General features: G+C 35.8%; 1 protein-coding gene across 4 annotated transcripts in view; it reads left to right on the forward strand.

The window, feature by feature from the left end:
- The window catches only part of ATR (ATR serine/threonine kinase), a 115,127-nt gene that overhangs the window by 20,070 nt on the left and 69,263 nt on the right, over nt 1-25,794 (forward strand). For all 4 annotated transcript variants that reach the window (XM_065942911.1, XM_065942912.1, XM_065942910.1 and 1 more), the window contains exons 7-20: nt 704-894; nt 1,363-1,515; nt 2,213-2,405; nt 2,632-2,894; nt 4,614-4,804; nt 4,897-4,997; nt 5,185-5,356; nt 6,105-6,275; nt 7,865-8,059; nt 9,223-9,408; nt 19,998-20,090; nt 21,588-21,718; nt 23,082-23,225; nt 25,174-25,267. In XM_065942911.1, the coding sequence (XP_065798983.1) occupies nt 704-894; nt 1,363-1,515; nt 2,213-2,405; nt 2,632-2,894; nt 4,614-4,804; nt 4,897-4,997; nt 5,185-5,356; nt 6,105-6,275; nt 7,865-8,059; nt 9,223-9,408; nt 19,998-20,090; nt 21,588-21,718; nt 23,082-23,225; nt 25,174-25,267 (2,278 nt within the window). The remainder of the gene's footprint in view (nt 1-703; nt 895-1,362; nt 1,516-2,212; nt 2,406-2,631; nt 2,895-4,613; nt 4,805-4,896; nt 4,998-5,184; nt 5,357-6,104; nt 6,276-7,864; nt 8,060-9,222; nt 9,409-19,997; nt 20,091-21,587; nt 21,719-23,081; nt 23,226-25,173; nt 25,268-25,794) is intronic.

A 25,794-nucleotide genomic window follows, 5' to 3' on the forward strand; every position in this document is an offset into this window, starting at 1 on the left:
GCTCTTCAAGCCAAATATTTCATCAAAAGAACTTTTCCCTTTGATAATAAAAGTAGGAATTTAAAACTCATTAGAGATATTTTTAGTTTAGCATTCTTAATATAGGTTAATTACTCTATCAGAAGAAATAAAGTGTGAACCCTCTATGAAGATTTAGTCTTTTTTTACTGCCATGTTATACACCAACACTCCTTGATCATTTTTAATATGATCATTTATTCTGTGTTTCCTGACTCACTCTTTTTCTTTTTTTTTTTTTTCAATCTTTTAATTTTCCTGAGTCACTCTTAACTAGCTAATACAAAGTTATGAAGGAGATTAAAGAAGCTGTATTAATTCAGATTGCCCTAAATTTGGAATTTGAAATAACTTAAAGTAATAGCTAATTTGGATAAAGTCTGCTTTTTCATATTGTTAAGAAAGGGTTTATACAGCTATATCTTCTGTTGTTTTAAAGCCTGGTGGTATCACATTTAAATAGCATAGATTAACGTTAATTATCAAATCATGTGTGATTTAGACTGACATAAAGAGATTAAACTTAAAATAATAATGATATATTAATTGATATGCATATTTACTTTGAATTGGTTTAAAGTTTTAGGTTAGTTTTATACTCACAATTTCTTTTGGCTTACTACAATATTAGTTTTGACTATAATAAAATTCATTTTAATTGTCTTAAAAAATGTTTTAACTGCAGCTATAATTTCAAGGACTGTCAACAGAAGTGTAAGAAGAAACCTTCAGTAAGGATAACTTGGATGTCTGTGGATTTTTACACAAAAGTGCTTAGGAGCTGTAGAACTTTGTTAGAATCTGTTCAGAAACCTGATCTGGAGACAACTATTGACAAAGTGGTAAAAATATATGATTCTTTGATGTATATTCAAGGTGAGTACAAAAAAGCAATGGATCAAAATAACCAGTAATCAGTATGGAAATAAGTTTTCTTTTTTGCCTAAGGCCTAAATGAACCAGTGTTGGGAATGCCCAAAAGTTTATTCTTGATTTCAGTTCTGTTAAGCATATCAGTAATTTATATAAGTTCTAAATTTATTTGTATAATACTTTTAGTATTCTTTTTCAGTCAGTAGAAATTATTTACAAATTTTAAATTTTATTTTGAGAATCTAAAGAATGCTATGATTCTCCTAAAAATATAATCGCATATTTTCATAAAGTCACATTTAATTCCTTTGGATTCACAGACCTCAGAACATCATCGTTATGTTAAGAACCCCTGTTTATTGAATGTTTGTTGTAATTCCATTTGATGTGTAGAATGTCTTTTTTTTTAATTGAAAGAAGACATCTTTTAAGGAAAAGATACCATTAATCACCTATTATGTGTTTCTGTAGTAAACACTTCATTTGAAGATCATATCCTGGAAGATTTATGTGGAGTGCTCTCACTTCCATGGATTTGTTTCCATTCTGATGATGACTCTTTAAAGTTGACCACATTTACCACCAGTCTTCTAACATTAAGCCAGAGGATTTCAGATAGCTACTGTAAGTGGTCATAAAATTCTATATGTGTGATTTGTTTTGTTTTAACTTATCTCTATATAAGACTTCTAACAGTTATCATTTCTGTTTTTTAATAATTACAAAATAAGGTACATTTTTTAATAATTCAAAAAGGAGTTAGACATGTAGAAAGGGATAAATTGTAGGATTTATGCATGCTCAGCTCTATTCTGGCACATTGTTCTCCAAAGATGTCATTCCAAATTACATCGCTGTTAGCAAAATATGAGTTCCTTTTGTTTCACATCTTCACCAGCACTTGGCATTATCAAATTTTAAATTTTTTGCTATCTTAAGAGAGGGAATTCCTTGGCAGTACAGTGGTTAAGACTGTGCTTTCACTGTGGAGGGCCCAGATTTGATCCCTAGTCAGGGAGCTAAAATGCCACAGGCTGCATGGTGTAGCCAAAAAAAAAGTCAAAGATGTAACTACCTAAACAAGTATATATTTTTTGGTATTTGATGGGTGTAATTTTCAATTTAGATTTCACTGTTACTAGTAGGATTATACATGGACCTTTTTCAGTGCATGTGCTTGATATATGGAAAAGGAGCTTTTAATTAAATGCTGTATGTATTTTAAATGTTATTTGATTTTACAATAAGAAATAAATATATATGGTGTGTGTATGTAAAATTAACACTTAGAAATCTTGATTAATAGGCTTAATTTTTTTAGCACCACAGGCCCAATCACAATGTGTATTTCTTCTAACTCTGTTTCCAAGAAGAATACACCTTGAGTGGAGAACAGCAGTTTACAGCTGGGCCCTGCAGAGCTCTCATGAAGTAATCCGGACAAGTTGTATTAATGGATTCTTTATCTTACTGCAGCAGCAGAGTCCTTATAACAGAGTTCCCAAGATTCTTGTGTATGTATTAATATTTTAATTTGAGTATACAATTTGATTGGACAGATTTCATATATACAAATTTATGTTTATTGCTGGATATATAGAACAAATGTTGCTTTTAGTTTTAGAATTAAAATTTTTTTGCTTCTGTTCTTTGTTTAATCAGTACTTTTGCACCAAATGAAGCAAGACTATTTAGACCACAAAATAAAACAAAAGATTTAGTCCTTTTTTTTCCCCCCAGAGATAAAGTCAAAGATGATTCTGACATTGTCAAAAAAGAATTTGCATCTGTACTTGGTCAGCTTGTCTGTACACTTCATGGCAAGTTTTATTTGACAAGTTCTTTAACAGAACCTTTCTCTGAATATGGGCATATTGACCTCTTATGTAAGAGCCTAAAAGTCGCTTCTCAACATGAATGTTCATCTTCTCGACTAAAAGCTTCTGTTTGCAAGCCATTCCTTTTCCTACTGAAAAAAAAAACACCTAGCCCAGTGAAACTTGGTAAGTGGTTTGTTATGATTTATTTAATGTTTTAAAACCTATTTAAGATCCTTTAAAAAAACAAACAAACAATGGTAGAGTTAGCCTGAAGCCTTAAAAAATTAGACTTGCTTGATAGATTCAGTGCTTATGTAATTATTCATAAACAGGATGTCTGATAGACTGTATCACAGAACTAACAAAGGAAGTAATTTTTAGAGTTTTAAAATGCTCTTGTGATTGGACAGTGTAAGGGACATACCTATTGTTTGGTTCAATACTGTGAGGTTCAGTATCCTGTATCTCTTTAGTGATCCCAGGGACCTTCTTAATGTGTCCCCTGCCACTGCTTTGGACCTTCAGAACTTCAAATAATCCAATACTTTGCCCCCTGAGGAGTATAGATTATATCTTTACCACTTTCCAATGGTAATGGTGTATGAATTTGTTGGGAGCATGAAATGTATACACATACTTGGATGACGGCTTGCTTTGGGTGGTTATTCTTGTTGAGTCACTAAGTTGTGTCAGACTCTGTGACCCCATGGACTGCAGCACGCCAGAGTTCTCTGTCCATCACCAACTCCCAGAGCTTACTCAAACTCATGTCCATCAAGTCAGTGATGCCATCCAACTGTCTCATCCTCTGTCGTCCCCTTCTCCTCCTGCCTTCAATGTTTCCCAGCACCAGGGTCTTTTCCAATGAGTCAGTTCTTCACATCAGGTGGCCAAAGTATTGGAGTTTCAGCTTCAGCATTGGTCCTTCCAGTGAATATTCAGAGCTGATTTCCTTTAGGATTGACTGGTTGGATCTCCTTACAGTCCAAGAAACTCTCTGGCTCAGTGGTGAAGAACTTATCTACCAGAGCGGGAGGGTTTGATCCCTGGGTGGGGAAGATTCCCTGGAGAAGAACATGGCAATCCATTCCAGTATTTTTGCCTCGGAAATCCTGTGGACAGAGGAACCTGGTGGGCTACAGTCTGTGGGGTCGCAAAAGAGTTGGACATGACTTAGTGACTAAACAACAAAAACAACAAGCTTTCCCTTTATTCACACTTCTTTAGATTATGGTAATGTGCTTTTAAGTCTATCCCAGTAATTTAAAAAATCTGAGTGAGTAATCATTTTATAACTTTAAAAATTTCAGAATTTATTTTAGATTTAAATTACGTATAACTTCTACTAAAAACATAACATAAATTTTTTTAATATAAAAGATTATTTATTTATTTTTGCCTGTGCTGGGTCTTTCTTGCTGCATGCCATCTTTCTATAATTAAGGTGAGCAGGGCTATCCTTTGTTGAGGTGTGCAGGCTTCTCATTGTGGTGGCTTCTCTTGTGGAGCACAGACTCTATAGGGCAGGCTTCAGAAGCTGTGGCTCACGGCTTCTAGAGTTCAAGCTCAATAGTTGTAGTGCATTGGCATAGTTGCTCTGTGGCAAGTGAGGTCTTTCCCGACTAGGGATGGAACCCATGTCCCCTGCATTGGCAGGCAGATTCTTAACCATTGGACCACCAGTGAAATCCCTAAAGTAAATTTAAATTTATAGGTATTAGTTTTTCAAGTATTCATTTTAATCCTCCATAGTTCTATATGCTTTACAAATTTAAACACAAAATATTGACTTTATAAGACAACTTAACGTTCTTTGTAGTGTATTATTTATTGGCAATATTTTTATAGTACAACTTTTAAATTTAATGTGTTAACTTAGGTATTATATGCTCTTGTTTTTAGCTTTCATAGAAAATCTGCATCATCTTTGTAAGCATCTTGATTTTAGAGAAGATGAAACAGACGTAAAAACGGTTCTTGGAGCTTTATTAAATTTAATGGAAGATCCAGACAAGGATGTTAGAGTGGCTTTTAGTGGAAATATCAAGTATATATTGGAATCCTTGGATGCTGAGGATGGATTTATAAAAGAGGTTGATGACTTTTATTTTAAATTTTTATTTTTATGTATTTTCATAAACCTGGTTCTAAAAATTTCTTTAACTAGTTAATATTATTGTTCTAGCTTTTTGTCCTAAGGATGAAGGAAGCATATACACACGCTCAGATCTCAAGAAATAATGAATTGAAGGATACCTTGATTCTTACAACAGGGGATATTGGAAGGTAAGTTTGGCAGCTTTCGTATGCTTCCTTATTTATTTTGGCCATTCACCTTTTTTGTTTGCCTGCTGTTAGAAATGGTGATATGAGAGTTGTGATGTTACAGAGAGAAGTGTGATAACAGTTTGCATTTATTTATAGATTTTTATTTTCAAGACATTGATAATAATTTTTTTTTTAATAATTTTAGGGCAGCAAAAGGAGATTTGGTACCTTTTGCCCTCTTGCACTTATTGCATTGTTTATTATCCAAGTCAGCGTCTGTCTCTGGAGCAGCGTACACAGAAATTAGAGCACTGGCTGCGGCTAAAAGTGTTAAACTGCAGAGCTTTTTCAGCCAGTATAAGAAACCCATCTGTCAGGTGAGATTCAGCACTGGCCTTGACTAAAGAAAATAGCAGTACTTTGCAAAAGCTAAAAAAAGAACATATATATATTTTACTTTTCTTGTTTTAAGAGAGATATTTCTTTTTTAATGATGTATTTGGTTTATTTAAAAGACCCTACATCTTGTCATTTTTATATTTTAGCATCCTAGTCTGAAGATTTAGGCTATAAATGGGAGAGGGGAAAAAGATCATCTTATAATAATTATTACACTCTATTGTTAATCTATTAAGAGAAGTCTTTTTTTTTATTAGTCTTTCTTTTAGTGATAAACTTTTTTTTTTTTTCCAAAAACAAGTTGCCTTATAATTTAGTCATCAAACAGAGTGCATTTTATAATTATACATAGTATGATTCCGGTTACATAAATTAAAACCTTAATAGAGTGATAAACTTTTTTATGCTTTGATATTATGGATAAGGTACTTTGTTTTAAGAAAGGTTCATTCAAGAAAGGTTCAGTCTGAAAAGTTGGGAAATGTAAAAATACAGGCTTTGCTCTGTGCTAGTGGTGTAGTCCTTAAGAACATATTCCAGTTTAACTACGCCTGGTTACTTTATCTGTAAAAGGGTGTTTATATATACCTCATTAAGGTTGTTATAAAAATTAAATGAACTAGTCAGGTAATATGTTTAGAACTCTGATACTGGCCTTTATGTTAGCCTAAAACATAATAGCTAAATGTTCTTCCTTGTGTAAAAACTGACATCATTTTGCTCTAGTTTTTGGTAGAATCCCTCCACTCCAGTCAGATGACGGCACTTCCTAGTACTCCATGCCAGAATGCCGAGATGCGAAAACAAGATGTGGCTCACCAGCGAGAAATGGCTTTAAATACCTTGTCTGAAATTGCCAATGTTTTTGACTTTCCTGATCTTAATCGTTTCCTTACTGTATGTTGCATACTACAGTTGATTTTATTGAGGTTTTCAGTTCAGTATTTTGTGTTTATTCCATTCTCTCTCTATTTTTTAAGAAAATCTGGCATTGTTTATTTATCTGGCAAGTATAATGAGGACCATAGATTTTCAAATTTACATGTTATCTTTTGACTTTGATATGATAATATTACTTATGTTATAAAAGTGAAATATGTGTTGTTTTGAGTCATTGCTCTTTATGGTTATCTTGAAAAGTTAATGCTAATTAATTAATGCTAATTAATTCAGTTTACCAAGCGTTTATGTCTTTAGTGCTATGATGGGTTTCATCGGTAATGCAAAGTCTAATATGATCATATCTATCCCTAAGGAGTGGAAGTACAAACTAATGCTATAGATGACATGTGAATTCAGATAATCGAGTTTGTAGTATGTAGTGGTTTGGGAAGACTTTGAAAAGTCATTAGTGGGGCTGAGGTTTCAAAAATGGATGGTATAGGTTATCTTATGTTTTCCCAAAGGCAAAGTTTATTATTATTAGTTAATAAATTATAATAATGATCTATGCAAAATTTTTCCCTACTGTGTTTTATATTTTAACAAAATTAAATCGTGTGTAAATTGGGCAAAGCTTAGAAGGAACTATGATACTATACACTAAGGACCACAAAGATATTTTTACCTTTTCATTCAGTAATTTCATCTGGGGGCCTCAAAGCTCAGAGGTTTATTGCAGCATTTTCCAAGTATCAAATAAACAAAACCCTGAGAAGAAACTTAAGTATCTAATAATTAGGTCATAAAATGTTATGCACTGTAACACAATAATTATAAATACTTGGTAGAAACTACCCTATAATGTCCAGTCTTCCTGGATTAACATTAAGTTGAAAGACATAACACAAATAAGGTATAAGAGCCTCTGAGGGGAGGGCTTGGGTCTTGTTTACTGTCACATCTTCATAGCCTAGAATAGTCACTGACATGCAGTAGTTGTTTGTTAGATATGTGAATAAATGAAAGGCCAATCATTTTATGTTTGGAATTTTGTATATTATTTAAGAACAAGATCTTAAAGGAAATAGACCAAAATCAAAATAGATTTGTTGCCATGTTGGGATGGCAGTGTATTAAAAAGGTTTTCTTTAATATTGTAGCATCAACTTCTTAATTTGAAGAAGTTAAAATACTGTATTTATGGCTCCTCTTGTTTATTGTCTAAATACTAGTTAGCTCAAATAATAGATCAAGCTTGGAACCTCTGCTCTAATTAAGAGCATGAATATGTACTAATGAGAAATTATTTTCTTTGCTACTTGAATATCAGCTTATTTATTTCTGTCTCTCCCCACCTCCAGTGTAAACTTTATGCCATCAGGAACCTTGCCCATTTTTCACTGCTGTATCTGCAGTGCCTGTGCCATGGTAGATGCTTAGTACATGTCTGTTGAGTGAGTAAGTGGTAAATCTGAACTCAGATGTGTTGTAGGTGGACTCCAAATTTGAGTGGTATTTTTAAGTGTTTTTGTACATAGCTCATGTGAATGTTTTATCACCTGGTCAGATGTGCTCTTTGGTAATTGTAAGTGTTTCTTTTTCAGAGGACATTACAAGTGTTGCTACCTGACCTTGCTGCCAAAGCAAGCCCTGCAGCTTCTGCTCTCATTCGAACTTTAGGAAAACAATTAAATGTCAATCGTAGAGAGATTTTAATAAATAACTTCAAGTATATTTTTTCCCATTTGGTCTGTTCCTGTTCCAAGGATGAATTAGAACGTGCCCTTCATTATCTAAAGGTAATTGAATATTTGTATATGTTTTACTCTTTTGTATAAATTAGCATTATAGGAAAGCTGTTGTGACATTCTTATGGAAGTAGAGTGAGTAGTTTATAATCTATCTTAGGGTAATATAAGTTCAAGTGGTACATAAATAAGTATTGTCCTGGGCCAAAGGAGAGTATTAAATAGAATTATTCTTTTGTTATTTTTTTTATTGTTTTACCATGATGGTATATGATAGCCATCCATTCATGGATCAGCTTCACAACTAATTTCATTTTAGAATTTATTAATTGATTGGAACTATCAATGACTAATGATAGATAATTATATCTGTCAGAAGAGGCAATATCGTTCAACTGTAGTATAATGACAGCATTGAATTTAGTTACTTAGTGCTCTGATTACAGTTTGGCCCACTTTCTTGCTAGTTTTCAAATTTAAAATTATAGCCAATGCTGCTTTTTTTGGCGTTGTAGTAGTGTAGTAGCAATGAAATCTGACGAATAAGAGGCTACCTGGGAACAAGAGAACCTGTCAGATATGCATATGTAGCTATTGTTTTCTCCAATGTTCATTTATTTCCTGTATTTCATGATATGCCAGCTATGGATCTCTTTCTCATGAGTCTTTTTGAATATTAACTGTATTTATTCATTTTGAGAAAGAAAATCTGTATTATGAAAGTGGAATGGTAACAGCATTCCAATGCTTACGTGTCAGAAACTTTGCTAAGCAATTTTTATGGATTATTTCACTTGCATAACTCCTCTCAGCTACCCAGTGAGATAAAGTACTATTATTTTTCCATTTTGTGGATGAGAAAGCTAAGGCAGAGAGAGGCAGAGCCACTAATTTTCTTCTCAGGGGTTACATTTCTTTGAATGTAATGACATTTTAAAACTTAATAAAAAAACTATACCTCCCTTTTAAAAATTTTGTTTCAAAATAAAGCCTGATCACTTCTCTTTTTTACCTGTAGTCCATGGCAAACCTACCAGGAAAAGTCAAGATTAGAATCCTTTTACAATGCCTTTTTAATATCACTAGTAATTCTTGTCACCTGATCCAGAGCTCCTGATTAACTATAGTGTATTAAAATCAATACACTTATTTCTAAGATGTTAGTATGGAGGAAAAAAACAACTTTTTTTTTTTTTAATGAATCTTTGGGTTAGAATGAAACAGAAATTGAACTGGGGAGCCTGCTGAGACAAGATTTCCAAGGACTGCATAATGAATTATTGCTCCGTATTGGTGAACACTATCAACAGGTTTTCAATGGTTTGTCAATACTTGCCTCATTTGCATCTAGTGATGATCCATATCAAGGTCCAAGAGATATCACATCACCTGAGCTTATGGTAAGGAATACATTATTTGGGTTTTTTGGTTTGTTTTTCTCCTTTTTGTAGCTTTATGGAATTGAAAAAACAGGGGTTTGTTTTGTTTTGTTTTTCATTTATTTTTATTAGTTGGAGGCTAATTACTTCACAACATTGCAGTGGGTTTTGTCATACATTGACATGAATCAGCCATGGAGTTACATGTATTCCCCATCCCGATCCCCCCTACCACCTCCCTCTCCACCCGATTCCTCTGGGTCTTCCCAGTGTACCAGACCCGAGCACTTGTCTCATGCATCCCACCTGGACTGGTGATCTGTTTCACTATAGATAATATACATGTTGTTTTCTTGAAACATCCCACCCTCGCCTTCTCCCACAGAGTCCAAAAGTCTGTTCTGTACATCTGTGTCTCTTTTTCTGTTTTGCATATAGGGTTATCATTACCATCTTTCTAAATTCCGTATATATGTGTTAGTATGCTGTAATGGTCTTTATCTTTCTGGCTTACTTCACTCTGTATAATGGGCTCCAGTTTCATCCATCTCATTAGAACTGATTCAAATGAATTCTTTTTAATGGCTGAGTAATATTCCATGGTGTATATGTACCACAGCTTCCTTATCCATTTGTCTACTGATGGGCATCTAGGTTGCTTCCATGTCATGGCTATTATAAACAGTGCTGCGATGAACATTGGGGTGCACGTGTCTCTTTCAGATCTGGTTTCCTCAGTGTGTATGCCCAGAAGTGGCATTACTGGGTCTTATGGCAGTTCTATTTCCAGTTTTTTAAGGAATCTCCACACTGTTTTCCATAGTGGCTATACTAGTTTGCATTCCCACCAACAGTGTAAGAGGGTTCCCTTTTCTCCACACCCTCTCCAGCATTTATTGCTTGTAGACTTTTGGATAGCAGCCATCCTGACTGGCGTGTAATGGTACCTCATTGTGGTTTTGATTTGCATTTCTCTGATAATGAGTGATGTTGAGCATCTTTTCATGTGTTTGTTAGCATCTGTATGTCTTCTTTGGAGAAATGTCTGTTTAGTTCTTTGGCCCATTTTTTGATTGGGTCATTTATTTTTCTGGAATTGAGCCTCAGGAGTTGCTTGTATATTTTTGAGATTAATCCTTTGTCTGTTGCTTCATTTGCTATTATTTTCTCCCAATCTGAGGGCTGCCTTTTCACCTTGCTTATAGTTTCCTTTGTTGTGCAAAAGCTTTTAAGTTTCATTAGGTCCCATTTGTTTAGTTTTGCTTTTATTTCCAATATTCTGGGAGGTGGGTCATAGAGGATCCTGCTGTGATTCATGTCGGAGAGTGTTTTGCCTATGTTCTCCTCTAGGAGTTTTATAGTTTCTGGCCTTACATTTAGATCTTTAATCCATTTTGAGTTTATTTTTGTGTATGGTGTTAGAAAGTGTTCTAGTTTCATTCTTTTACAAGTGGTTGACCAGTTTTCCCAGCACCACTTGTTAAAGAGGTTGTCTTTTTTCCATTGTATATCCTTGCCTCCTTTGTCAAAGATAAGGTATCCATAGGTTGGTGGATTTATCTCTGGGCTTTCTATTTTGTTCCATTGATCTATATTTCTGTCTTTGTGCCAGTACCATACTGTCTTGATGACTGTGGCTTTGTAGTAGAGTCTGAAGTCAGGCAGGTTGATTCCTCCAGTTCCATTCTTCTTTCTCAAGATTACTTTGGCTATTTGAGGTTTTTTGTATTTCCATACAAATTGTGAAGTTATTTGTTCTAGTTCTGTGAAAAATACTGTTGAAAAACAGGTGTTTTATGTATTTCCCAAATGCTAGAGATTTATTTAAATTTTAAATTTGAATTTTTGTCTTGAAAAGACTGTTTATTTAAATTGCATGGTCACAGCATACATATCAGAATGAAAAATATACATTTTCAAATGATTTTAGGTTTTATTTTTTCATTGGGTCAAGCTGTTTATTTTTCTTCACTACCTTTTAACTATGGATCAGAATACATTCATAGCTCCCCTGGTGGCACTGTCCCTTCCTTGGCACAACATACTAACTTTATCAGTTCTAAACTATATTTAAATTCTTTGTTGGATTTAAGGCAGGTTAGGAAATATTCCTTTTTGTCTTTCCCTGTCTTAAATTTGTATCTGAAATCATATTACTGCTTTATTTCTTCATGTAGAAAAAACATATAAATCTCAGACTTACTATTTTTTTCTTTTGATTGTCTTCATTCTTTGAAGATATTCAAAGTACTATCAGCAGAATATCTTGAGAGGTTTCTGTCTTGGCTTTCTCATTTACCACCATTCTTTAACTCATTCAACTCTGACTCTGTTTGAAATATTCTACTGAAATTTTCATCTTGTCAGGGTCAAAAATGATCTTCCTGCTATCAAATCCCGGAGAACGCAATGGCACCCCACTCCAGTACTCTTGCCTGGAAAATCCCATGGATGGAGGAGCCTGGTAGGCTACAGTCCATGGGGTTGCGAAGAGTCAGACATGACTGAGCGACTTCACTTTCACTTTTCACTTTCCTGCACTGGAGAAGGAAGTGGCAACCCACTCCAGTATTCTTGCCTGGAGAATCCCAGGGAGCCTGGAGGGCTGCCGTCTATGGGGTCACACAGAGTTGGACACGACTGACGTGACTTAGCAGCAGCAGCAGCTATCAAATCCGGTGGTTGCTTCTCTTTTTCTGTCTTATTCGACTTTCACTGGTGTTCAGTACAGCTGACCATCCCTTCCTCTGTGCATCTGTGATACCATATTTTCTTGATTTTCTTTTTGCTTCACTGTCCACTCATTCTTTATTTCTTAATTTATTTTATTGAAGTATGGTTGATTTACAATGTTTTGTTAATTTCTGTTGTGAAGCACAGTGATTCAGTTACACATATATATCTATTCTTTTTCATATTCCTTTCTGTTATGGTCTGTTACATGATACTGACTATAGTTCCCTATGTTATACAATAGGGCCTTGCTATTTATTCTTTCTATATATAATAGTTTGCATCTGCTAATCACAAACTCCCAGTCCATCCCTCTCCCACTCCTGTAACCACAAGTCTGTTCTCTATGTCTGTGAATCTGTTTCTTTTCATAGATAACTTCATTTGTGCCATATTTTAGATTCCATGTATAAGTGATAGCATATAGTGTTTGTCTTTCTCTTTCTGACATTTCGTTTAGTGTGATAATCTCTAGGTTCACCCATGTTGCTGCAAGTGGCATTATTTCATTCTTTTTATGGCTGAGTGGTATTCCACTGGGCTTCCCAGGTAGTTCAGCTGGTCAGGAATCCAATGTAGGAGACCCTGGTTCAATTCCTGGGTTAGGAAGTTCCCCTGTAGAAGGGACAGGCTTCCCACTCAGTATTCTTGGGCTTCCCTGGTAGCTCAGACACTAAAGATCCTCATGCAGTGCAGGAGACTGGGTTGGATCCCTGGGTTGGGAAGATCCCCTGGAGGAAGGTGTGGCAACCCACTCCAGCATTCTTGCCTGGAGAATCCTTATGGACGTAGGAGCTTGGCAGACTATAGTCTATGGCATAACAGAGTCAGACATGACTGAGCAACTAAGCACAGTATTCCATTGTATATACATATATGTGTGTGTGTGTATAATATTCATTCATATATTCATTCATTGGTGATTGTCCACTCATTCTTAATCCGTACTTTGTCTACTTATTCTCTATATGTTAGATTCAGTACTATGTAATTGGGTCTTTTTCTCTATAAATATTCTCTCCTTAAATGAGAGGGAATCTGAATTCCTCTGGTTCTTTAATATGATTTATATTTTGATGATTCTGTAATTGAAATTCTAGTCCAGAACTCTCTTGAACTTTGGGCTTGTGGACTTAATGCAAGTTAGGTCCTGGCAGGAAACAGATGGCACACACACAAATGTTTCATTGAAAATAATTTAATGAAGGGGCTATTTTCATTGACATAAGCAAGGTTAAGAGAACTAGCAGGGAATGTTAAGAAACCCAAGACTAGAAACAGCAGGAAACATATGCTCCCCTTACTCCTGGGCAAGAAGAAATGGTATCACCAGAGAGCTAGAACCATGGTGCTTGGGAAGGGCTCTTGTCGTGGAGGAATATAACCACTACCAGAAGCACCTCACAACCCACATAGTGCAGGAAGTTATAAAATTCACACTCTCTACTCCTGCCCTGTGTTCTCCTATTGGTGGCTCCACTTGACTGAATTTAGCCGGAAACCCAGAGGAAAAGGAATCTTGAGTGATGAAATCTGGTTGGCCTCCCAGGCACATCAGTACAGTTCAGTTTAGTCGCTCAGTCATGTCTGACGCTTTGCCACCCCATGGACTGCAGCACACTAGGCTTCCTTGTCTATCACCAACTCCTGGAGCTTGCTCAAACTCATGTCCATCAAGTCGGTGATGCCATCCAGCTATCTCATCCTCTGTCGTCCCCTTCTCCTGCCTTCAACCTTTCCCAGCATCAGGGTCTTTTCCAATGAATCAGTTCTTCACAATCAGGTGGCCAAAGTATTGGAGTTTCAGCTTCAGTATCAATCCTTGCAATGAATATTCAGGACTGATTTCCTTTAGGATTGACTCTTTGATCTCCTTGCAGTCCAAGGGACTCTCAAGAGTCTTCTCCAACACGACAGTTCAAAAGCATCAGTTCTTTTGCTCTCAACTTCCTTTATAGTCCAACTCTCACATCCATATAGGACTACTGGAAAAACCATAGCTTTGACTAGGCGGACCCTAAGCTTCCTCTCTATAGTGACCTAGTGTATACCTTTCTTACCTCCTCACCCAACCTGGTATCGTGTGTGACCTAAAGATACATGAATTAGGTACCTCAGTGTCAAACAATGCATCTTTTTCCTGGGTTTGGAAAATACTCTAATTGCTGCTTCACCCCAGCAATTAGCTGACAAAGGTCCACACAGTCAAAGTCAAAAATTATGTCTCTGCTTTTTAATATGTTATCTAGGTTGGTCATAGCTTTCATTCCAAGCAGCAAACATCTTTTAATTTCATGGCTGCAGTCACCATCTGCAGTGATTTCGGAGCCCAAAAATATAAAGCCTCTTACTGTTTCCACTGTTTCTCCATCTGTTTGCCGTGAAGTGATGGGACCAGATGCCATGATCTTTGTTTTCTGGATGTTGAGATTTAAGCCAACTTTTTCACTGTCCTCTTTCACTTTCATCAAGAGGCTCTTTAGTTCTTCCCTTTCTGCCATAAGAGTAGTGTCATCTATGTATCTGAGGCTATTGATATTTCTCCTAGCAATCTTGATTCCAGCTTGTCATTCATCCAGTCCAGCATTTCACATTATGTATTCTGCATATAAGTTAAATAAGCACAGTGACAATATACAGCCTTGACGTACTCCTTTCCCAATTTGGAACCAGTCTGTTGTTCCATGTCTGGTTCTAACTGTTGCTTCTTGACCTAAATACATATTTCTCAGGAGGCAGGTCAGGTGGTCTGGTATTCCCATCTCTTTCAGAATTTTCCACAGTTTATTGTGATCACACAGTCAAAGGCTTTGGCGTAGTCAATAAAGCAGAAATAGATGTTTTTTTGGAACTCTCTTGCTTTTTCGATGATCCAGTGGATGTTGGCAACTTGGTCTCTGGTTCCTCTGCCTTTTCTAAATCCAACTTGAACATCTAGAAGTTCACCATTCACATACTGTTGAAGCCTGGCTTGGAGAATTTTGAGCATTACTTTACTAGCGTGTGAGATAAGTGCAATTGTGTGGTAGTTTGAACATTCTTTGGCATTGCCTTTCTTTGGAATTGGAATGAAAACTGACCTTTTCCAGTCCTGTGGCCACTGCTGAGTTTTCCAAATTTGCTGGCATATTGAGTGCAGCACTTACATATCATCATCTTTTAGGATTTGAAATAGCTCAACTAGAATTCGATCACCTCCACTAATTTTGTTCGTAGTGATGTTTCCTAAGGCCCACTTGACTTCGCATTCCAGGATGTCTGGCTCTAGGTGAGTGATCACACCATCATGATTATCTGTGTCGTGAAGATCTTTTTTGTACAGTTTTTCTGTGTATTCTTGCCACCTCTCCTTAATATCTTCTGCTTCTGTTAGGTCTTTACCATTTCTGTCCTTTATTGTGTCTATATTTGCATGAAATGTTCCTTGGTATCTCTAATTTTCTTGAAGAGATCTCTAGCCTTTCCCATTCTATTGTTTTCCTCTATTTCTTTGCATTGATCACTGAGGAAGGGTTTTTTATCTCTCCTTGCTATTCTTTGGAACTCTACATTCAGATGGACATATCTTTCCTTTTCTCTCTTGCTTTTTACTTCTTTTCTTTTCTCAGCTATTTGTAAGGCCTCGTCAGACAACCATTTTGCCTTTTGCATTTCTTTTTCTTGGGGATGGTTTTGATTACTGCCTCCTGTACAATGCCATGAACCCCTGTCTATAGTTTCAGGCACTCTGTCTATCAGATCTAATCCCTTGAATCTATTTGTCACTTCCACTGTATAATCATAAGGGATTTGATTTAGGTTATATCTGAATGGTCTAATGGTTTTCCCTACTTTCTTCAATTTCAGTCTGAATTTGACAGTAAGGAGTTCATGATCTGAGCCACCTTCAGTTCCCGGTCTTGTTTTTGCTGACTATATAGAGCTTCTCCATCTTTGGCTGAAAAGAATGTAATCAATCTAATTTCTGTATTGACCATCTGGTGATGTCCATGTGTAGTCTTCTCATGTGTTGTTGGAAGATGGTGTTTGCTATGACCAGTGCATTTTCTTGGCAAAACTCTGTTAGCCTTTGTCCTGCTTCAGCTTGTACTCCAAGGCCAAATTTGCCTGTTACTCCAGTTATCTCTTGACTTCCTCCTTTTGCATGCCAGTCCCCTCTGATGAAAAGGACATCTTTTTTGGGTGTCAGTTCTATAAGGTCTTATAGGTCTTCAAAGAACCGTTTAACTTCAGCTTCTTCAGCAGTACTGTTTGGGGCATATACTTGGATTACTGTGATATTGAATGGTTTGCATTGGAAATAAACAGAGATAGGCAGGCAGAAAAGGACAGAGAATGGATCTGAGGATGAGGAAATTGACAAACCGAGACTGTCCAACCTCCTGTTTGTCATCTATGTTTGCCTGTCTTTTTAAACATGTCAAACAAGTCCAAACATTACATTTCTATTCCCCAATGTTAGTCAGTCAGTCATGTCTGACTCTTTGTGACACCATGGACTGTAGCTTGCCAGGCTCCTTTGTCCATGGAATTCTCGAGGCAAAAATAATGGAGTGGTTTGCCACTGGTTTCCTTGTCCAGGGGATCTTCACGACCCAGGGATTGAATCTGGGTCTCCTGCCTTGCAGGCAAATTCTTTACCATTTGAGCCACTATGGAAGCCCAAATGATAAAAATCTCTATTTTCCTTCCCTGACCTGTTCCTCTTTACTTCTCAGGAAATGGTACCAATATTTACAATATCTGTCCTCGGATATCAGTTCCTCAGATCAAAACCTGGAAGGCATTCATGAGCCCTCCATTTCCTGTATCCTTTAAAATTAAGTATCAACAAGTCCTTTCAAGTCTGTCCCCCAAGTCTGTCTTTCCTTATCTGCAGCCACCACCCTTATACAAGTGACCATCATGTTTCTCCAGGACAACTGTGATAACTTCCTAATTATTCTCTCTTTTTGCTCTTTCTTTCCTACGTCTTTAATCAGTTACTTACACAGCAGTTGAAATACTCTTCTGACAGCTTAAACTCATTCCCTTGGTTAAATTTCTTCTGGGATTTTCATTAATCTATAAGGCTCTACGTGGTGCATACTTTTCCACCCTCACATATTATACAACTTTTACCTTCCTTCCTGCCTATGTTTCAGTATCGTTTATGTTTCTTAAAGATGTCAAGCTTTTTCCTCCTTCACAACCTTTGCAGTAGATAGTCTCTTTACTTGGAATTTTCTCCTGGATGTTTCTCATTCTTTAGATCTCAGAGTTTCCTGATCATCCCATCTAAATTCCGAATCACTTCATTCCAGTTTTTCTCTCTCATGTGACCATGTCTATTTCTTTATAGCACTTATTACAAACTCATTTACATACTTAATTATTACATGTCATCATCTTCTATCAGTCTCCCGTGTAAGCTTAGTAGGGAGAAAATGACTGCTTATCTTGTACACTTGTACCTAGCAGAGTGTTCTAGACATACATAATAAATATTTGGTGAATGGCATATAAATGAACTATTTGTCTAAATGTAAGAACTTTAAAATTAGAATGTTGACATAGTTTATGTGAGTATCACCTATATCAACTTTTCATTTAGGAATGAGCTAGAACCTTGCAGTTAGCGAATTATGACATATTAAACTTGAGTCTTAATCCAAATTGGAAGTTTGTAAATTAAGTGCAGTTTTAGGCTTTGGTAAACAGATGATTCTCTGTGCTCTGCAAGAGAAAAAAGTTTATCCCAACATTTAATCTGGAGAAAGTGTTGGACACTAAGCTTCCTCTCTACAGTGAGCTAGTGTACACCTTTCTTACCTCCGCACCCAACCCGGTAGCGTGTGTGACCTAAAGATACTTGAATTAGGTACCTCAGTGTCAAACAATGCAGTTTTTTCCTGGAGTTGGAAAATATTCTAATTGCTGCTTCTCCCCAGCTCCCCTCCTTGTTTTTGGTCCCTTTTCTTGCCAATATATGAAGTTGTTTGTTTGTTTTTTTTTTAATCACATCTTCATTGTGTTTATTGTGGTAGCTTAAACATGCACATTACTCATGTCCTTGTCCTAACTAATTTTGTTAAAGATTTTTAAAATTTTTGTTTATTTATTTTTGGCTCTGCTGGATCTTTGCTGCTGTGCAGGCTTTTCTCTAGTTGTGGTGAGCAGAAGCTTTTCCTCAGTGTGGTGTGCTGGCCTCTCATTGCAGTTGCTTCCCTTGTTGCGGAGCACGGGCTGTCAGGTTTCAGTAGTTACAGCACGTGGGCTCAGTAGTTGTGGTTCAGAAGTCTAGTTGCTCCACAGCATGTGAGATTTTTCCTGGACCAGGGCTTGAATCCTTGTCTCCTGTACTGACGGATGAATTCTTTACCCCCAAGCCACCAGGGAAGCCCCCTGTTGAAGACTTTTTATAGAGAGGAAAGTTCTTCTTTGCAGAATACTCACAGTCCCAGTTTGTAATAATATTAAGTTTTATTTAACATTTGCTGTATTCTAAGCATTTAGTACATATTATCTTATTTAATCTCTACAGTAGCTTTATGCAGTTGATACTTTCATTGTTCCCATCTTATAGACTCAGAAGAGCTGAGTAGCTCATCCAACATCATAAACTAGGAAGTTTTTTTTCCCATTTACTTTTATTAGTTGGAGGCTAATTACTTTACAATATTGTAGTAGTTTTTGTCATACATTGACATGAATCAGCCATGGATTTACATGTATTCCCCATCCCGATCCCCCCTCCCACCTCCCTCTCTACCCGATCCCTCTGGGTCTTCCCAGTGCCACCAGGCCGGAGCACTTGTCTCATGCATCCCACCTGGGCTGGTGATCTGTTTCACCCTGGATAATATATATGTTTCGATGCTGTTCTCTCGAAACATCCCACCTTCACCTTCTCACACAGAGTCCAAAAGTCTGTTCTGTACATCTGTGTCTCTTTTTCTGTTTTGCATATAGGGTTATCATTACCATCTTTCTAAATACGAGGTTTTAAAATTGGGATTTGGACCCAGGTTTGGCTGACTTAAAGTCCATACCCTGTCCTCTATGCCCCTCTTGCAAGAAAGAGTTAACCCTGTCCACTTCAGGAGACCCCAAATGCCATAATTAGTGATACCTATCTTGTAGCTATTGATGCCCAAGGTTTGTAGCCCTTTTACTATTTCCTCAGGGGATATTGACTGCTATGGCAGACCGTCACTCTGGCAGGATGCGTGTGCATGTGTGCTAAGTTGCTTCAGTCGTGTCTGACTCTTTGTGACACTTTGGACTATAGTTCACCAGGCTCCTCTACAGGGATTCTGCAGGCAAGAATACTGGAATGGGTTGCCATTTCCTCCTCCAGGGGATCTTTCCAACCCAGGGATCGAACCTGTATCTCTATGTCTCCTGCATTGGCAGGCAGGTTCTTTACCACTAGTGGCACCTGGGAAAAGCCCCTCTGGCAGAGTACCTGTTCCTTGTTCAAGTAACTTGTTTTTCCCACCTTAGCTCTAAATGCTCTATCTAAATGCTCTAAATAAGGACGTTCACTTGTCTTTTTCTATTCTTCCCCTTAGGATAAATATCCTCACCACCCTGGATCCTGACATGAGTCAGATCCTGAGGATTCTACCATAGCTCAACTCTAATTCAAAAGCTTATGATTTTCTCTCGGTACAGAACTATTTAATCATATATTATCTCATATATTATCATTTTTAAAGTATTACATGTGAAAATATATGCTTTGGGGGAAATGTAATTCTGCCACTGGTTATTTCCAGTATTCTAATGTAGTTAGATAAAACAGAAATGATATTAAATAAATGGTTGACTTATGAAATTTGGTCTGTATGAAACTATGTAATACCTTTTTTATGTGTTGGTTTTTTTCCCCTTAGGCTGATTATTTGCAACCCAAGTTGTTGGGCATTTTGGCTTTTTTCAATATGCAGTTACTAAGCTCCAGTGTTGGTATTGAAGATAAGAAAATGGTAGGTGATGGTAGTTGGTTACAAAGGGCCAGAACAGAATTCATATAGAATATGTAGGAGATATCTGCTTCTAGCTGCAAACAGTGAAAGAAAAAAAATTGTCAAACATGATATTCTGTATTCCTGAACAACTCACATATGCTTTTGAGGAATCTGAAAAGAAAATGTTATCATTTACTGTTCTTTTGTTTATAAGGGACAGAAAACTCACCCAAAGTGACTTGAAGTAATTTGTTGCCTATGTAACTAAAAGTATAAAGATAATACATAGCCTATGGCATAACTTGATTTTCAGTATTTTATTCTCAGAATTAATCACTTAACTCAAATTTACTTGGATTAGCTCTAACTTAAGTGCCAGGTGATGGCTCCAGCAGCTTCAGGCTTACATCATCACAATATCTAGGTCGATGGGAAAAAAAGAGACCAGCATTCCCTGACAGCACCAACAAAAGTTGCATCATTAAATTCATTAACCCAAATTGGTCTCATGTGAGTCATGTCTCATGGTGTTTTCGAATACCAAAAGTGTTGGGCTTTAGAAAGTAAAGTAACTTCTGTATTTATCTGTATATATTTAAACGCATTCAGTGTAGTTTCATTATGATTGCTATCACAAATGGAAAGTTTTGTCTGTAGTTTGGGATAGTATTTTAGATACTGATTAAATTTTCATTTTTATTGCTTCCCACTCTGCAGTCAGTAAAATTATAATAAAAGCCCATGAATAGATGCTTTTTTTCCAATCTATACTCCACATTCTTAATGACCTTAAAGAGCTAGGAAAGACGGGGTACAATATTAATCTATAAAAATTTCAGCAACAAATACTTGTTCTTTTAGTGTAAACTGGTGAATTTAATCCCCAAAATTACTTCTGTCTATGTAAAATCTTTCTTATTGTTATCCCAAGTGAAAGGATAACCTCAAGTCTAAGAAAACTAGAGTTTGTTTTTTAAAACATAAAGAGCTTTCGTGTTTTTCCACATAGTTAAGGTTGACCAGAGTGTTTCTTTACCCATTTGTTAGAATCTGAAGCTGTTCATACAAGTCTGATTCTGTGTTCCACACAATAAAATGTGTGTACTATTTTCTGAGTATGTCATTAGTTACCTGTTTTACTAAATTAGAGCATTTGAATTTAGTACCGTTAGGACATAAATGCATGTGTTGCATAGCTGCTTAAGATGGATATGGAGAAAAAAATAGGTATTATGGTTTTAATAAATGAAAATTACTGCTTAAGAGGACCACAAGGACCAAAATAACAAATCACTTTCAAAAGCAGGAAAATAAAAAGCAAGGAACCCAACTTGTATTTTTCAAATTGTAATTCTTACATAAGCACTTGAACAAAATAAACTACCACCATTAGGCTTTGTGTTGTCAGAGAATAGACATACACTGAGATTAGGATGGAAAGCACTTGTCCTTAGGGCTCATCTGCTCCTGCCAGTGTGTTTGTGGCTTTATTTTGAAGCCCTACTTACTTTTCAGGCCTTGAACAGTTTAATGTCTTTAATGAAATTGATGGGACCCAAACATGTCAGTTCTGTGAGGGTGAAGATGATGACCACGCTGAGAACTGGCCTTCGATTCAAGGATGATTTTCCTGAATTGTGTTGCAGGTAAATGGCGACCTGAGTTCATTAGATATTTTGCATCTCCCAGTAACACTAACTTGAATTCTTATCCCTTTGAGGGAAATTGGGTTCAAACCAGATGTAATATAGAGAGGTATTTGCACTGAAAAGGGAATGTGTTTACTTCTTTTAAAACATTTTGCTGTGAAATCTTTTAATATCCTGAGAAATAGAATAGTATAATGAACCGCTGCATACTCACTTCCCAACCTCGGTAGTTAGCAACTTTGTTAATCTTATTTTATTTAATCCTTCTACTTCTACTTATTGTTACTTAGAATGTTTTAAAGAAAACCCAATATCATATCATTTTATTTCTAAAACCTTAGAGGTATCTAATGGATAAGGGCATCTTAAAAATATGTAACCATCATAAATTATTATACTTAGCAGAATTAATAAGGATTTCCTTAATACCGTCTAAAATTCAGATTTCCCCAGTTGTCTCAGAGATGTTTTCCCCAAAGATGTTGACTTGTTTGAATTAAAATCCAAATAAAATGTCACACATTTGATTGTATGGCCCCCTAAGTAAGTCCTATAAATAGATTAATCCCTTAAACACCCTCTCGACACTTCTTTTCGGCCATTGAGATTTTGGCATGTAGGATTTGGCTGATTGCTAATTTAGTTTAATTTCAGTATTACTGCTAACAATAAAACTCCTGAATGCAGTTTAAGCTTCTTAAAGTTTCTTTTTGTTCTTGACTAAATTTTACTGGAGATGTACAGTCAGAATAATGTTTTACTCTATTCAGAATTCTGTAATAAATTATAATGGAAAAGAATATGAAAGATAATTTTTTTAAGAATAAAGTCATGTTTTAAAGTCATGTAAAATAATTCTTTCCTATGTGCCTGTGCCATCTACTTGGTATTGTGATGTTCAGTTGTTTCAGTTTGCCTAATATTTTTAGAGGTTGATTTTTTCTTCTATTTTATTTAATTTAAAAATCACATAACACATTTACTTTGTCTTAAATTCAGATTTGTGTAATAAGTTACACTCAGAGAATCTAGCCATCGTTCCTAAATTGCTCAAAAATAGATGTGTCTAATTTTATTTTGTGTAGTCCCCCCTTTTCTAAAAGTATCAGCAAATGCATACACACTCACAGATGCTTTTTTTTAAAAATATTTATCCTGCCCCAAAAGGTAGCATATTATAAGCTTTGTTTTTCTTCTTGCTTTTTTCGACTTAGTGTGTTATAGAGGTCACTTGATTTCAGTATACTGACTGATCTTTCTTACTTTACAGCTGCCTTATAGTCTTATTCTTTGTATTTACCATTGTTTGTTCAGCTAATAATTAACTCATGTGACTTTTAACTTTTTTTTTTCCACATAGAGCTTGGGACTGCTTTGTTCGTTGCCTGGATCATGCTTATCTAGGCTCCCTTCTCAGTCATGTAATAGTAGCTTTGTTACCACTCATAAACATCCAGCCTAAAGAAACTGCAGCTATATTTCACTACCTCATAATTGAAAACAGGTATTGTAACTGAAATAGAGATAGCAGCTTTTTATTACTGCATTTTTGTATCAAGGTATTAGGATTACTGTGGTAAACTGTTCACATTCTTTTTAATTTAGAGTCCATTAATAAATAGAAGTAATTGACATGCTTAAAGTCAATACATATCTGGCTTTCAGTTGTGACATGGCTTTTATTGTAATTATATTTTAGGTTAATAGTTAGTAGATCAATAATAGCTCAAAATTATTTTTCATCAGTTTTGAAAGAGGTGAAGCTAAATTTACCTTTCTTCTCACAGTTAAAAGGCAGACAGTTGAATGCATGAAAAAGATTAGGAGGGCTAATCACATAGTTTCTACAGCTTGCCTTATTTCAAACCCTTATTCATTGCAATAACCCTTTAACCAGCCTCCCTTCGTTTAAGTTTTTATTATGTTTCTTTGTATTATTCATGTTTTAAAACATCTCTTTATCATTCCATCATGGAGAGACATTCTGTGATTCTCCATTTCTGAATTCCAAATTGTTTATCTGGATGTTTAAAGCTTTCTAAAATCTGGCTACATCTTATTTCTTAAAATTCTTTGCCAAGATTTTTCAAAGCAGATACCAGGCTGTAGTCAATCCACATTGCTAATGCAAGAATATTGCATTACTCCTTTCCATTTTTATTTTTCACTTAGGATGCTCTTTAGTTTGGAATGTCTTTCTGTACACCTGTTTTTATTTTTGTTTTTCATTTTTGCACATACTGTTATATATCAGTGTTCCTTTGCTTCTGAAAAATTAGAATTTAAGTACTATTTACTTACTTATCCATATGCTATTGCACTTCCATTAGTCATTTTCAGGAACTATCCAATCAAGGAGTAAATAAAGAATAAAAAGTTAATGGAGTTTTTTCCAATTAAAATACTTCTATTTTTGGTATTCTGAACATAGTAGAACAACATTATCACTGATCTAGATCACTTTTCAAATACCTTTTGGATTATTATGCAAATAGTTTATCTTTGCTATTTATTATAGAGGAATCATTTCTCTGCCTTTTCATATAATGAAGCAATTCTCTTTCACTCTACTAGAGAGAAGACTTTAAGTTTCTGAGTGAAGGAATTATTGCAATTTTCTTGGTTGTTACATCCCCAGTTTTTAGGAAATAGTAGCACATAGAAGTTACTTAATACGTGTTTGTTGCATGAGTTAGTAAAGATAGAATTTAGAAACCCTTTTATTTGGACCTAGAAATATTAGAGCTGTATGTTTGAAGCATGTTAAAAATAGTAACCTCCAGTAAGAATTACTTACGTATTTTTCTCTAATATATCTTTGTGAGAATTTATATTTTGGGATTGAGTTTCTATTGCTGCATTATAAACCACTTCAAAACCTAGTACTCATAATTTTGCAGTCTGGACTGGGGTTCATCTGGTCAATTCCTTGGCTGTTCTTACCAGTGGTCATTGCAATCAGCCAGCAGGTAGACTTGTCTGGACTTCTCCCTCTTTCCATTTAGTCTCAGAGCTTCTCACTGTCTCCATGTAGCTTGTCCTTGATGGTGACCAGACTTCTCACATGGTGACTCAGGACTCTCATGAGAACAAAACCAGAAGCTGCCAGACCTTTTTAACACTTAGGCCCAAAGTCAGTTCAGCATCTCTTCCACATTCTAATTTTTAAAACAAATCACACACCTAGCCCAAATTGAAGCTGAAGTGACTCTACATGGGAGTGTATATCAAGACAGAGATTTTTCAGAGCCACTAATGTAGCAGACTGCTACAGGGTGATTTTCTCCGGTTTGATTATTTGCCAGTATTGGCTGAGCATCCTCGACTTGTCAACAATCAGTTAGCACTTTTAAGTGTGAATTAAGTTGGCTTTAGTTTCAACCTCTGCTTTGTGGTTTTTTTTTAGTGTTCATATTTGGTAAATAATTCTTTTTCTTTCAACTGACTGTTAGGGATGCTGTGCAAGATTTTCTTCATGAAATATATTTTTTACCTGATCATCAAGAATTAAAAAAGATAAAAGCGGTTCTACAGGAATATAGAAAGGTATTCAATTTTTTATGTATGGTTTAGGAGATCGTTCACACAAAATTATTTCCAAGTGCTAAAACACTGAATAGAGATTCTTTAGAATGATGTCTGGGGCTATTATAGTCATATTCTGATGCCTAATTTCTGATTACTGTATAATCCTATCTTGAGTCTGATTTTTAGAAGGAAGTTTTAGCATCTGGATCAAAGATGTAATATAGAATTAGATAGAACAGAGAGCAAAGGATACAGTTTTTGTGCCATCCATACCCAGATCAATATGTTCTTACTTACAGTCCCTAAAAGAAGTGACCATAGCGGCATACTCTGAGTAAAGGAAAAAAAATGCTGTGGGACGATGCCAATTACTTTGTGCTATAAACCATGGTATAGATATGTCAGGTCTGACTAATTCTGAGCTTTAGAAGGAGAATCATCTGTCATTCCAACATCTGGAAGTTTAGTGAACTCTCTGAAATTTAAAAAAGATTGTTGGTGATTTTATTTTAGGGCAGAAAGTGGGACACCTGAGCATGGGTCAG

Source organism: Muntiacus reevesi, chromosome 8 (assembly GCF_963930625.1).
Source record: "Muntiacus reevesi chromosome 8, mMunRee1.1, whole genome shotgun sequence".
NCBI lineage: Eukaryota > Metazoa > Chordata > Mammalia > Artiodactyla > Cervidae > Muntiacus > Muntiacus reevesi.